The following is a 13758-nucleotide window of genomic DNA, read 5'->3' on the forward strand; positions in this document are numbered from 1 at the left end:
CCCCTCCCCATGACCCCACCTGCAGCCACTCACTCCCCAATAACACAATCCACTCCAGTCCTCCTTCAGACGCCGTCGCCTCCGCTTCCTCCGCTTCCTTACCCCCTCCCAACACTCACAGACATGTGGGCCCTACCCCCCTTCCCGCATTCCGTTCCTGCGCGTGGACCCCACCTGCAGCCACCCACCCTCCACCTTCCCTTCCCCCCCCCCCCCCCCGACCACCTGACCTCCCCTGCTACTAGCACCCCGACTTTTTTTTTTCTTTCCTTCGCTTCTTCGTTGTGTTCCCAACTCGGCAACTGCTTCTTCCTCCTCCTCTCCCTCCCAGATCTCGATGCTGCGGAGGCAGCCCGGCGACGCGCCGGCGTCGGCGGCGGCATCGGAGGCCGACCTCGCGCAGCTCTCCACCGCCATCGCCGCCGGGGAGGACCTGGGCCCGTTCGTGCGGCGCGCGTTCGCGTGCGGGCGCCCCGAGCCGCTGCTCGCCTCGCTCCGGGCGGCGGCGCGGGACCGGGAGGCCGAGATCGAGGAGCTCTGCCGCGCCCACTTCCACGACTTCATCCGCGCCGTCGACGACCTCCGCTCCCTCCTCGCCGACGCCGACGCGCTCAAGGGCTCCCTCTCGGCCTCCCACGCCGCGCTCCTCTCCTCCGCCGCCCCGCTTCTCGCCTCGCTCGAGTCCTTCCTCGCCGCGCGCGGGCTCGCCGGGAACCTCTCCTCCGCGCTCGCATCCTCCCGACGCTGCGTCCGCCTCCTGGCGCTCGCCAACCGCGCCAACGCGCACCTGCAGGGCGGCAACCACAACCTGTACCTCGCCCTGCGCGCCGTCGATGCCATTGACCGCGACCTCGCCTCCGGCCCCGAGCCGCTGCCGCTCCCCACCCTCCGCCGCATGTTGCTCAGCCTCGTCCCCGCGGTGCGCGCCCACGCCGAGCGCGAGATCTCCAGGGAGTTCTCCGATTGGATGGTTAGCATCCGCGCCGCGTCGCGGCACCTTGGCCAGGTAGCCATTGGCCGCTCAGCTGCCGCCAGGCAGCGCCAGGAGGAGCTCCGATCCAAGCACCGCCCGCTGGAGGAGTGCATAACGCTGGACGACGATGGCGTCGGCGACCTTGATGACTTCGCAGCTGCCGCCGCAACAGCAGACGTTGCAGATGGTGCCGCTGCAGCATCATTCGACCTCACGCCACTCTACCGCGCGATGCATATACACCATACCCTGGCACTTGGCGAGCGGTTCAAGAAGTATTACCTGGAGAACAGGAAGCTTCAGCTGACATCGGATTTCGATGTGATTGCAGCAACACCGTTCCTCGAGTCTCACCAGGTGTTCTTCTCGCAGATTGCTGGTTTCTTCATTGTCGAGGACCGCGTGTTTCGGACAGGGGGTGGGCTCACGTCCCGGCCTGATGTAGATGCATTGTGGGATTCTGCTGTTGCAAAGATGGTCTCTGTAATGGAGGACAACTTCTCTCGCATGCAGACAGCAAATCACCTGCTTCTGATAACTGATTATGCTGCTTTACTTTCTGCCACGATGAGGCGGTATGGTTATCCAGTTGGGATGCTGCTCGATGTGCTGGCTAGGCACCGGGACAAGTACCATGACTTGCTACTTGCTGATTGCCGTAGGCAGGTGGTAGAGGCACTGGCTGCAGATAAGTTTGATCAGATGCTGATGAGGAAAGAGTATGAATACTCAATGAACGTGCTTGCATTTGGGATCCAAAGCTCGGATATCACCCCAGCGTTCCCGTATGTTGCTCCATTCTCATGCACCGTGCCAGATATTTGCCGCATAGTTCGGTCATTCATCGAGGATTCTGTAAGCTTCATGGCACATGGGGGTGGTGGGGACACTTATGCAGCCGTGAAGAAGTACCTTGGTCGGATTCTCTCGGAGGTGGTTGATGCATCGATACAAAAGCTCGTGGATTCTGGTGGTGGTCTGAGTGTGTCCCAGGCAATGCAAGTTGCTGCAAATATGTCTGTTATGGAGCGTGCGTGTGAGTTTTTCACAGGCCATGCAGCGCAACTGTGTGGTGTGCCACTTCGTGCAGTGGAGCGTGGGCGGCGTGACTTCCCACTTCGCAAGTCCCGTGATGCTGCAGAGGCACTTTTACTACGGCTTCTACGTTCCAAGGTTGATGAGTTCATGGGGCAATCTGATGGTGTCACTTGGATGGCTGATGATCCACCAGCTGGTGGAAATGAGTATGCAAACGAGGTCATTATCTATCTCGAGACACTCACTTCAACTGCACAGCAGATCCTCCCTCTTCCGGTGCTCCGCCGTGTCCTTGTGGCAGTGCTTGCCCACATCTCTGAGAGGATTGTCGGGCTCTTCTTGAATGATTCAGTCAAGCGGTTTAATGCTAGTGCAGTCACCGGAATTGATACCGATCTCAAAATGTTCGAGGCGTTTGGGGAGAGCATGTCCAGTTTGTTTGTGGACTCTGATCAAGAGTCTGCAGCAAATGAAATGAAGGCTGCACTTGTGGAGGCGAGACAGCTAGTGAATCTTCTTATGAGCAACAGCCCAGAGAATTTCCTTAATCCAGTGATCCGTGAGAAGAGCTATAACAAGCTTGATTACAAAAAGGTGGCAGCCATATCAGAGAAGTTTCGGGATTCCTCAGAGAGCTATTTCTCAACATTTGGAACTAGGGGTGCTAGGCAAAATCCGAAGAAGAAATCTCTTGATACTCTCATCAAAAGGCTCAGAGAAGCCAGCTAGAGTTGCTAGTCCTCTCCTCTGCAGTAAGATAATATATGTTCTTTGCCTTTCACCTTCTCATGTTTTCATGTAATTTAGCCTGCATTTGGTGTGCATTATTCATATTAAAATCACCATTTTTCAATATACTGTAATTTTGCTAATGTTAGAGTGCCTGCTTCATATGTGTTGATATTGCAGTGTTAATTCTTTAACTCATTTACTGTATAATCAAGATATATTATTATCATTCTTTACCTTCCATTGTTCATAGTAACCATGTTGCATCAATGAGATGAAGTGCTTGCTATGATCAATATGCATATTTTTACCTTGGAAAGTAGGAAACATTTTCTTCTTTGCCCTCCAGTTCTTTGGTATAGCTAACATTCCTCTGTTTGTAACTTCTGATAAACTTACGATAGCTGAAGTTAAAGTTTATTTTGTTTGTAGCTTAATGCTGCTTGGAAGTTAGAATATATCATATGTAGTTATGGCAATATAATTCTATAACTAGTAATCTATTGTCAACTTTCTGCTGTGACATGGTAATAGTATTATCAGTTTGAAGATGTATATTGATTATGACATATTACAGGACAGGGTGAGTAATTATATGCCTTTGCAAAGAATGCACCTCTAAGGTGCCCTTTGCTTCCAACATTAAATTCCTTTTTATTGTCTTCTATATGGGTATTGAGGTCCAAACAACTTCTTACTGTTATGATCAACAAATAAGTGAAGTGAACTTTATCTGGCAATGTTTAAGAAAATAATTTCACAGATGGTACTAATTTCTTTTAGTTGCGTTTCATTAGGGGTTTTGGCCCCCGAACATTTTTATTATTATTATGGTCAACAAACAGTGTGGACTGCGTGAGTGTATTGACATGTGGTTGAGAGTTGATACTAGCAATGAATTAACAGCGCTAATATGTTACCAAGGGAATATTTTATACAGTAGCCTTATATGTTACTAGAAGACAACCAATAACTTTGTGTTGCTTTTTAAATTTCTGAACAAATCTAAATAGATGCATATAAAGTTGTCCAGTCAAGCTAGAGACACTTATTTTGGTTTATGTTTTTGCTTATTGAAATTTCACCTGTACTGCCTCATAATCAAGTCTAGACAATTCTGTTGCAACGTGTACCAACATTTCAAGCGCTATCAGCCATGCGAGACTATGTGAAACATAATTTGCATGGTTAATCTCCATGATAGGTTTTAGAGTATGTTTAGTTTATACAAGACGGTAATGTTCTGTACTTCGTCTTCTCTTCCCTAATTCATTGTTGGAAAACTATTAGTGAAGACACGTAGATATGTAATGCATGGCTACTAAGTTGCCATGGACCACAAGGCAGGCCAAGGGGACCTAGAGGGGTGTCGGGATGCCTGGACGCCATGCTTAGACAGTGGCACAATGTAGTCAAATCAACCCTTAACATATCACAGCGAGAATAAAAAACAATGATAGATGGGTTTCTACTCGTTCATTCATCCCAAACTTTCTACATAGCTCAAAACCCCATCTTGGATGTGACCAGAGCCCATTGAATCCTCTTGTAAATTAATTCCCTTCTCTGATTCTCCCACAGCCAGTTGCCCACAGTGCAGAGCAAAGAAGGGAGAAGAGTAGAACCTGGAGGAAGAACAAGCAGAGGAGTAAGAAGAGCAGAGCAGGGGAAGAGGACAAAGAGTTAAAGAGAGGCAGATCGGCGCAGGGGGCAAAGAAGAGAAGAGCAGAGGTGGAGGAGATAAGGAGATAACTGGGAGGTTCAGTGCTTTTCCCTCCAGATCTGGAGCAGGGAGGGTACGGTGGTCGACGAACGAGGCTGCAGGGGTCCTGTGGTGACTGGCTGGTTTGAGGAACTTAGGAGACTGCCTGGTTGCCATGGTGAATTGGTGATGCCTTCATAAAATAGATGGTATACTATATATTGCTTAACTACCCATATTCTGTAGTCTAACAGGGGTAATCTGTCCATCGATAACTGCTTATAGTTATAGACTCATAGGACTGGTGTAGATGTTCTGAAGCTTATCATGTGAATTGGGTAATTAACATTGCATGGTCATCAAGTCTCTCCTTAATATTTATTTGGACTAAACAAATTTAGTTAGTTAAGACCTGCTAGTTATTAATCCCTTGGTTGCTGGCCACATTGGGAAGTATGGTGATTCTGCTTGAAAGGTCATACAAGTATAGCCTATGCCCCTCAACATCATAATATTTTTACATCCCCATGGCCCTCGTTCATTTGCTGTTTTATTGTGTCTTATCGTGTAAACTGTCCTTCAACTATTGTGACACAATACTGTTTATGTTTCAAAATTTCTGTAGGGTGAAACGAAACGTTATCTGATTCCGATGAGTTCTTTACTCTTTACAAGTGAGTTTCATTCTTTGGGTAGAGGCACATGGTCATGGTACTAATACTACATACTTTATTCCTTAAAATGGGGGTGTTTACCTTGCCAGTGCATGAATACATCAGTTTATTGAGCATGTCTTGGAAGATTCCATTGCATATCGTCTTTATTGTTGATCAATTACTGTCTTCGTGAAAAAAATATTTGTGTGCATAGCTGCATATTTTTTTATTACATTAGGAGCTGCATAACAATGCTTAAAAATAGACATTCACGCTTAAATATGTTGGAACTTGGAAGAGCTATCAAGTAGCTACATAGCGACTTTTTTGTTTGATGATTCATCACCGACACTAATATTACACTAATTATAGTGTTATTTTTATTTTTACCAGTCGATGTATATTTACCACTGTCTCTGATGCAACTTCCTTCTCACTCTTACTAATGTGTGGTTGCATGGTTTTTGTTGACCTTATGTGGAAATGTTTAGTCTGAAATTCAGGCTTTGCTGTGATAAATCATCAGTCCAACAGTTCAAAATAGGACTAACCTGCGCACCAGCTTACCTCCAAAATCATCAATGCAATTTGACAATTGTTCTGTTGATCAATGTTCTGTTCGTTGCCACTGTCCCGTATTCACAAAATCTAACATTCTTTAGATGCCTTCCTTAGGACATGTACGCATTTAAAAGTTTAAACAGAAAATGGCACAGTTGTTGGTCCCAACTTGAAGAGCCTCTAGTTGGCATTGGGGACCAAAATTTGCAACATCATGATCGTTGGTCAGTTCAGCACTTATCTTGGTTAAGCTAGTGCAAACTAGATAACGTTTGATGAAATGCCATAATCAAGCAATGATAAACACTACATATTGTTAGAAGTATAATATGTTAGTTAGAGATAAGAGTTAAATATAAATATAGAGATAAGATATATCCTAGAGATAGAATACTAGAGATAAGATAAAGTCCTAAAGATAGAATCCTAGAGATAAATCTACTCTTGTATTGTACTCCAAGTCTCTGTCCGCTATGTACTCCTATATATACTCCATAAGAGGGTCGATGTAAGACATAAGAAAACACCAAAATACAACAATTAGATTTTTCCACATGGTATCAAAGCCTTAGAGATCAACGTCGTTCGATTCCTGCGTCGCCCTGGGGAGATGAGATCAATCATGTAATCTCCCTGGGGCGCCGCATCTCTTAGCTCCACAAATTATCTATAGATTAGATTTTAGCAATGTTAGCATTAGATCAATTCCTATTAGTCACGGACAAATAAAACCCTATGGTGATCCACGTTCATTGGAATTGGAGATCGATCCAAGATTCAGGAGAACGAGGACGTTCTCTCCGGCCACGATGTCACAGTTACATCATCATCATGTCATCATTGCATAATCATCACCACGTATCTCTTCGTCGACCAGCTTCGCCACGGAAGTCAGCCATGAACAACCCACGTCAAGCCGGCGAGACCTCCACGACGATCGACTTCACCAAGCTTCTACAGACGTACGTCACCGACGAGATCGATCCGTATCTGCTACCTCTACATCATCACCACGATGGTCTTCTCCGACACAACATCGCCGATGGTCTTCTTCAACAAGGGAACACGCCGCCGCCGCTCGTTCACAAGGATGGACATCCCGCGTCCTATGATAGATTAATCTACAAGCCGCTTTATCGACGATATCGACCGTGTCCTTTACGACGGCAACGACCGCGTCACCGACGACGGCGTCGATCACGTCATCTACGACGACAACGACTGCATCAACTCGGCATCACTTTTGTGATGATTGCTACACGGCGCGAAAGGACCAACCAAAGTGGTGGCCTCATCACCAACGACGTCCTCTAACATATACAAGACGTCTCCAATGGCATCCTCTGACATCTACAGGGTGCAAGATGCTCACAATTGCAGTTTTCTCTTCACACCATGGCGTAAATATTTTTTTTTCGCCTTCGGCTATTTGCGGCTACATCAACTACTGTAACTACCACGACCACGGCTACTACATGATCGGCTACATCGACGAATGTCTACAACAAGAATCATCTACGGTAACTCCAGTCCAAGCGTCCGTGTCATCGCTATCGTCCATGACACTCCCGCTATAACTGCGGGAGGGAATAGAGGAGAGTCAAGGGACGACACAGAAGGGGACGCATGCACCAGGTGGAGGACCGTCCATTAGAGATGCAATCGATGATGGTAACTCGAAGAAGATGAAGAAATAGAAGATTTCAAATCCAGTCGCAATCGTTCGCTTCGCTCCCATTACGACTGAGGGGAATGTTAGAAGTATAATATGTTAGTTATAGATAAGAGTCAAATTCAAATATAGAGATAAGATATATCCTAGAGATAGAATCCTAGAGATAAGATAGAGTCCTAGAGATAGAATCCTAGAGATAAATCTACTCTTACTTGTATTGTACTCCAAGTCTCTATCCCCTATGTACTCCTATATATATCCCATGAGAGGGTCGATGTAAGACATAAGAAAACACCAAAACACAACAATTAGATTTTTCCACACATATATCAAGAGGTACAGAAACAGGACAAAGCACCAATAAATGATGGCCACTTTGATTATCTAGAAAACAGCTCGCTCCTATATTCATAAACATAGGTGAGAAATATGCAAACCATATCCATAGCTGCCTTTGAGGCTTTTCATCAATACAACACAGAGAGAACATGACTTCAAACGACAAACATAAAGTGATAAGCAACCAGAAAGCATGAAACACACAAATATGGCTTGTAGAGTTGTAGTTCAGCATACAAACTCAAACTTATTTAAATAGGGAACAAACATCATGCCAAACAGGCAAACAGCCAAATGGTATTAAACTGAATGATCGTTTAGCGTGACGAGCCTTCATCTGCATCGCACCATGCATGCACTTGTTAAGCTCCAAGCTTCCAAGAATTACAATTAGTCTGCGTAAGTTAAGAAATATTTGTTAGTAATGAAAAACATATTTTACACCTCTGGCAGTCTGGCCTATGTAAAGAATGATATAAATAGTTAGCTTAATTTGTGGCTGTGCATTAAATTATGGAACGTTGAAATCCATCCCTAGTAAATGATAAATAAAATGAAACTAATAATTATTTAGCTACATATATATCTGAATATGATGCTATTTAAGAGGGAAACATATCCCGTGTGCATAAGCTTCCGATACACATTTCATGCACACCAACTAATAAATATCATCAAAAATTCTAAAAAATGGTATATGCAGTTGATGTAGTTTCAATTGTACAACGTGTTGGTAGGAAAAAAAGAACATAATGGTCATAACAGGAGACATAAAGTTGTCCAAAACACACCAAACTTTAAATGCTTGCAATCTCTTGGCATATATAGAATTAAAATAATGTTTTATCAAATAACTGAAGCGAAAATGAGGTGTTTTCCACTCAAAAGATATCCAGCCGAATATTTGCCACTCTTATAATTTTAATTAACTAGAAAAATACCTGTGCGTTGCATTTCTTATACGATTTCTTCTGTATTTCCAAAATCGAACAAACTTAAAAATCAAGTCAAATAAGGATTTGTGTTTCCAAAAGCGAACGAATTGAAAATCCGACTCATACACGGATGACGTACCAAAGTACCGGCAAAATCATCTTTAGTTTTTATATTTTAATTAATTTATTATTCCTTACCATATTTTGTACTTTTTCCCTAATATCTGCAGAGATGATGATTTTACCCCAACCCATCTAAATGGTCATAAATTATTAAGTAATGAAAATAGTGGGAAACATCCAATAATTGGATATGTTTGGAGTGGCATTAGTACTACTAGTACAACCTTTACAGTGGAAATCTCAGAGTGTCGTCATTCTTAGCCCTATTTAGAAGATTAGGCCAGGGTTAATTTTGAGAGCTAATGTTTAGTCATGAATTGGTACGCTAAACATTAGTTTAGAGTGATATGTTTAGATCATGGACTAATTTAGGGCTAAAAGATGGAGAAAGAGTAGAGAGGAGATATGGCTGTTTTTTTATGGTTCCCACATAAAATTAGCCCTATTAGCATTACTTGGAGGGGCTAATGTTACGAGGAGGGCTAATTCATTTTAGCCTCAAATTAGACCACCTGTTTAGATCATTGGGGCTAATTTAGGGCTAAAAGGTGGGGGCTAATAATTAGCCCATAGAACCAAACAAGATGTAGTGGGAACATCCAATTTTCTGAGCAACGAAATACCACGGAATTTATATCACTTCAAGTGCATCGAAACTACATCACTTCAAGGGGATATATATATATATATATATATATATATATATATATATATATATATATATATATATATATATATATATATATATATATATATATATATATATATATATATATTCTAGCTACTTACCGCCGATGAGTTCATTGGAATGTAGAAGGCATGGATTTTGATTTCATAAATCCTCCCGGTACAATCTACCTGGACTATCTTGTGTTCGACAATACCCTCTGCGGCAACAAATTCTCCAGTCCCTCCAAGAATAGCCCACTGATCATCTTGTGGAGTAGTCCCCATCACCTGAAGCATGGACCCGTTGAACCTAGAGTGCGCGCGCGCGCAAACACACATTCATACATATGCAAAATTAGATTATCTGGAAAGAATATTTCATTGAAAATGAAAATTATTTGTGTCAGTAACTGCTATATGTAGCTAGAAAAAACAATTCCAACTAACTTGCATGCATTACATATTGTTTGCAAGGAACTATGCATGTAATTGTCATATTAGAAAAGAAAGAGCACATTAATTACCTGGTATCCTCGAACAAGAAGTTCATGGATGTGTACCACTTTTCCCTTATATGACCTGATTGGAAGTGCATACCTTGCGCACGTCCGACGACACTTGCATTCGGCCCAGGACCATCGAGTATAGTCCAATCGCTGATGGCAGTTAAACCAAAAAATAGAGGCGCCTGCTGGCTTCCATTTACCACTACTAATTGGTTAGGGTTTGGTCCAGAAATAGTTTGATTGATGTATAGATGCATGTAAAGCTCATTGTGCATGAGTGTTCACAGAAGAGGAGCGATTGCATAGTAGGCCATGGCTACACCTCTCAGTGGGAGAAGTGTAATGGAGCTGAGGATATACTACTTAGATCTTGATTCCGTTGTGTGTTTTGAGGACAAGGGAAGGGTCTATTTATACTCGTAGAATGCTACAAACAGTGGCCTAATTTTGACAAATTGACCCTTCTATAAAATTTATTTCAAGAATAGACCGTATAAAAACTAGTTTCATAAATTAGTGGCACAAATTAGCAAGTTAAGAGGAGCTTAGCGCCATGTGTCAATTTGTCAAAATTAAGGGTGACATGCTACGAGAACACACACACACACTCATACTCCGGTGGACATATAGTTTTGTTATTGACCATTTTAAGGGGAAAATAACAAGGACGAAAGAAGGATAACAATGCCAGCTTGTTGCCGTGCAACAAGAGGAAAAGAAGAAAAGAAAAGAAAAAGGAAATCTACCTATTCCACCTAGTTGTGACAAAAAAAACAAAAGAAAATATGTTATATACCAATGAAGTAATGAACAAAGTCCAAGTTCCACAATAGCTCACCAGTAAAGTCGTGTTCCAATGTACACCATCGATGAACTTGTTTTTTACCCCCTAATTTATACTGTTGGCATTATTATTTTGTTGGTGAGGCACACAAAAGGACCAAATTTCCCGTAGGTTTAGAATTAATTTGAAGCGGGTAGTTTCACCTGGGGGCACCTAAGGCCTTGTTTGATTTAGCTTAGGATTAATCTGGATTATTAAGAGTAAGCTGAAACAAATAAGTATATTATTTTGATAGATTATTATAATCTATAAGCCAGATTAGTATAATCTAATAATCTCCTATGGAGGAGCTTTTTTCAAATTATTGCATGGCTAAAGATCCACTACCTTAGATGCCTTCAATAATCTAGAAAAACAAATAGCTCACAATTTATTCTATATCAACTTATTATAATCCAACTTATAGTAATATGATTTAATAATCTAGATTACAATAATCTTAAGCTAAAACAAACAGGGCCTAATACACGCATGTGCGCTAGCGGAGGAAGTGGCGTAGACACGAACGGGCGCCTGTGTCTCCCCCGTCGAGCCTAGTGGTAATCTCTAACAAATAGCCTTAATCCTTTTGTTTAATGCTAACCTATTTTTTGAATAAAATGATAAATAAATAGTTGGTTTGAATTTTATAATATGAATTGATAGTTTTGAAAATTGACCTAAAAGTTTTCAAATTTTACTTAAACAATTTAAAATTTTAATTAATCAATACTTAGTTTCGAATTTCAAGCTAAAAGTTTTAAGATTTGGGCAGAGTGTTTTTAAAACATCAACTAAAATTTTTAAAATTTGAGTATAAAGTTTTCAAGTATGATTTGAATGTTTTAAATTTTGAGTTTAGTGTTTTCGAAGATGAGTTGAAAATTTTAAATTTTGATTTGAATGTTTTCAAATATGAGTAGAAAGTTTTAAAAGTTGAGTTGAAAGTTTCAAATTTGGAGGCGAATGTTTCAAAAATTGAGTTGGAAGTTTTATATTTTGGTAGAGTTTACAAATTTTTAAATTTGATTTGGCAAAGAAAAATAATGTTAAAAACTTTTTTTGAAAAAAAATTACAAACGCTAATAAAACTATTTTTTTTAAAAAAATGCATAAATCAGAAGTGATAACACAAAATTATAATTATAGCGGTAATCTTTAAAAAAGACATTAATCAGAATCGTACTCCGTAACACGTGCCCTAATTTAAAAAAGATAAATACTTCTCAAATGAAAGAAAATGTATGTGCATTGACTGGCCGTACGCGTGACTTAATCTACTCGCGCGTTTGCGCCAAATAGTATTGCTAGTTTTAGCTTCTACATAAACATAGCCAATGGAATGTAAGGATTAATTTTTTTCCTATAATTATATGCCCTTTTTTATATTTATTATTCCCTCCATGCCGAAATATAAGGTATTTTTGTTGGATCAAACACTAGTACATCTAGATAGGGTGTCTCTTTAGATTCATGTATAGCCTGAATTATTTTAAATATACCTTTTGTGATGACCATGAAATAGATTTCAATAACAATTGTGAACATATGAAGTTCATGGAACAAAGCGATAAACTCTTCAAACTAAATAACATACTGGTAAGTCTAATGTCATCACTAACGGCCCTTGAATCATAGGAATGAAAAAAAGGAGAAATAGAAAAGACATTGGATTTTACAGGAATGTAAGTGTAAAACAGAGATATGAATGATCGCTTGATTGGGCCGTAGAAAAAACAGAGGAATTCAAGAGATAAAGATTCAGGGGTGTAAAGTTTTGACATGTCACATCGGGTATTATATAGAGTGTCGCATGGGGTGTTCGGGCACTAATAAAAAAACCAATTACAGTATCCATCAGTAAACTGTGAGACGAATTTATTAAGCCTAATTAATCCATCATTAGCACATGGTTACTGTAGCACCACATTGTCGAATCATGAAGCAATTAGGCTTAAAAGATTCGTCTCGTAAAATAGTCGCAATTTGTACAATTAGTTATTTTTTAGCCTATATTTAATACTTCATGCAAATGTTCAAACGTTCAATGTGACAGGGTGTAAAATTTTAGGGTGGGATCTAAACAGGCCCTCAAAGGATTTTTTCCATGAAGTCTTGAAAATTTACATGGGAAGAGGCATTCCATAGGAATTTTATAGGATTTCATAGGATTTATTACTTTGATTCAAATGGCTATATAGGAAAAAATTCTCTAAAATTTTTATGAATTTCCTTTGAATCAAAGGGGCCTAAAATTATTCCCTTCAGTTTTATATGGTACTAAAAAATTCCGAAGCCTCGAGTAGTAAACATGTGAGAGATTGCTGGGACTTTAGCATGCCAGTGAACTTCAGCTTAAGATGTGCTCGTCAAACCACACGAAAGTGGTGATCAGATATGTTACACGTTCAGGAGACTTGACAAATTCTGCTAAAGCTCTACAATATCTTAAATATTCCCAACTCAGGATAAGTATTTCATCTTAAGCAATGATACACACAGAAGAAAATACAACTTAAGACAAATAAAGTAAGCGTTCTCGAAATTGGGAGTTAGTTCACTTTGATACATTTCAGATAGCTTTCCGTCTATTTTGCATCCTTTCGTTAAATAAAAGGAACTTACCCTTCATCAACCTGTAATTGGAAAATGTTTTCCTATGTCAAATAAAGCATAATGCTTTCCTAAAAACTAATAAAATAAAGTGTAATGGTTAATTATCCTGTTTACAAATACCATACTGTACGAATGCCTTGGCTTCGGCTGCGTCGCAATTGCTAAAAACCAAGCAGAGACACAAGGTAGCTGCGGGGTGCAGTTACTCCCTCCGTCCTGCGAAAGGGCTTATAGATTTGTGGTTACAAGAGCCACCTCAGTAGCACCTGAGATTCTGGATTCGACTCCTTATGTGAGCGAATTTTCAGTGGTAGGTGACGTAAGCCGACTACACGCGAAAATACATCTCCCTTCCACTCACTTCAAAATTTTCACACCTCCTCTCCCTCACTCATTTTAAAATTTTCACACCT

General features: G+C 41.0%; 1 protein-coding gene across 1 annotated transcript; it reads left to right on the forward strand.

Moving 5' to 3' along the window:
* Window positions 1–273: 273 nt before the first annotated feature.
* Window positions 274–4868, forward strand: LOC4326480 (exocyst complex component SEC15B). The gene is made up of 2 exons (XM_015765616.3): window positions 274–2763; window positions 4322–4868. Exon 1 carries the CDS (start codon window positions 338–340, stop codon window positions 2738–2740), a length of 2403 nt encoding a protein of 800 aa, XP_015621102.1. The 5' UTR covers window positions 274–337; the 3' UTR covers window positions 2741–2763; window positions 4322–4868.
* The last annotated feature ends 8890 nt before the right edge of the window (window positions 4869–13758 follow it).

Source organism: Oryza sativa, chromosome 1 (assembly GCF_034140825.1).
Source record: "Oryza sativa Japonica Group chromosome 1, ASM3414082v1".
Taxonomy (NCBI): Eukaryota; Viridiplantae; Streptophyta; class Magnoliopsida; order Poales; family Poaceae; genus Oryza; species Oryza sativa.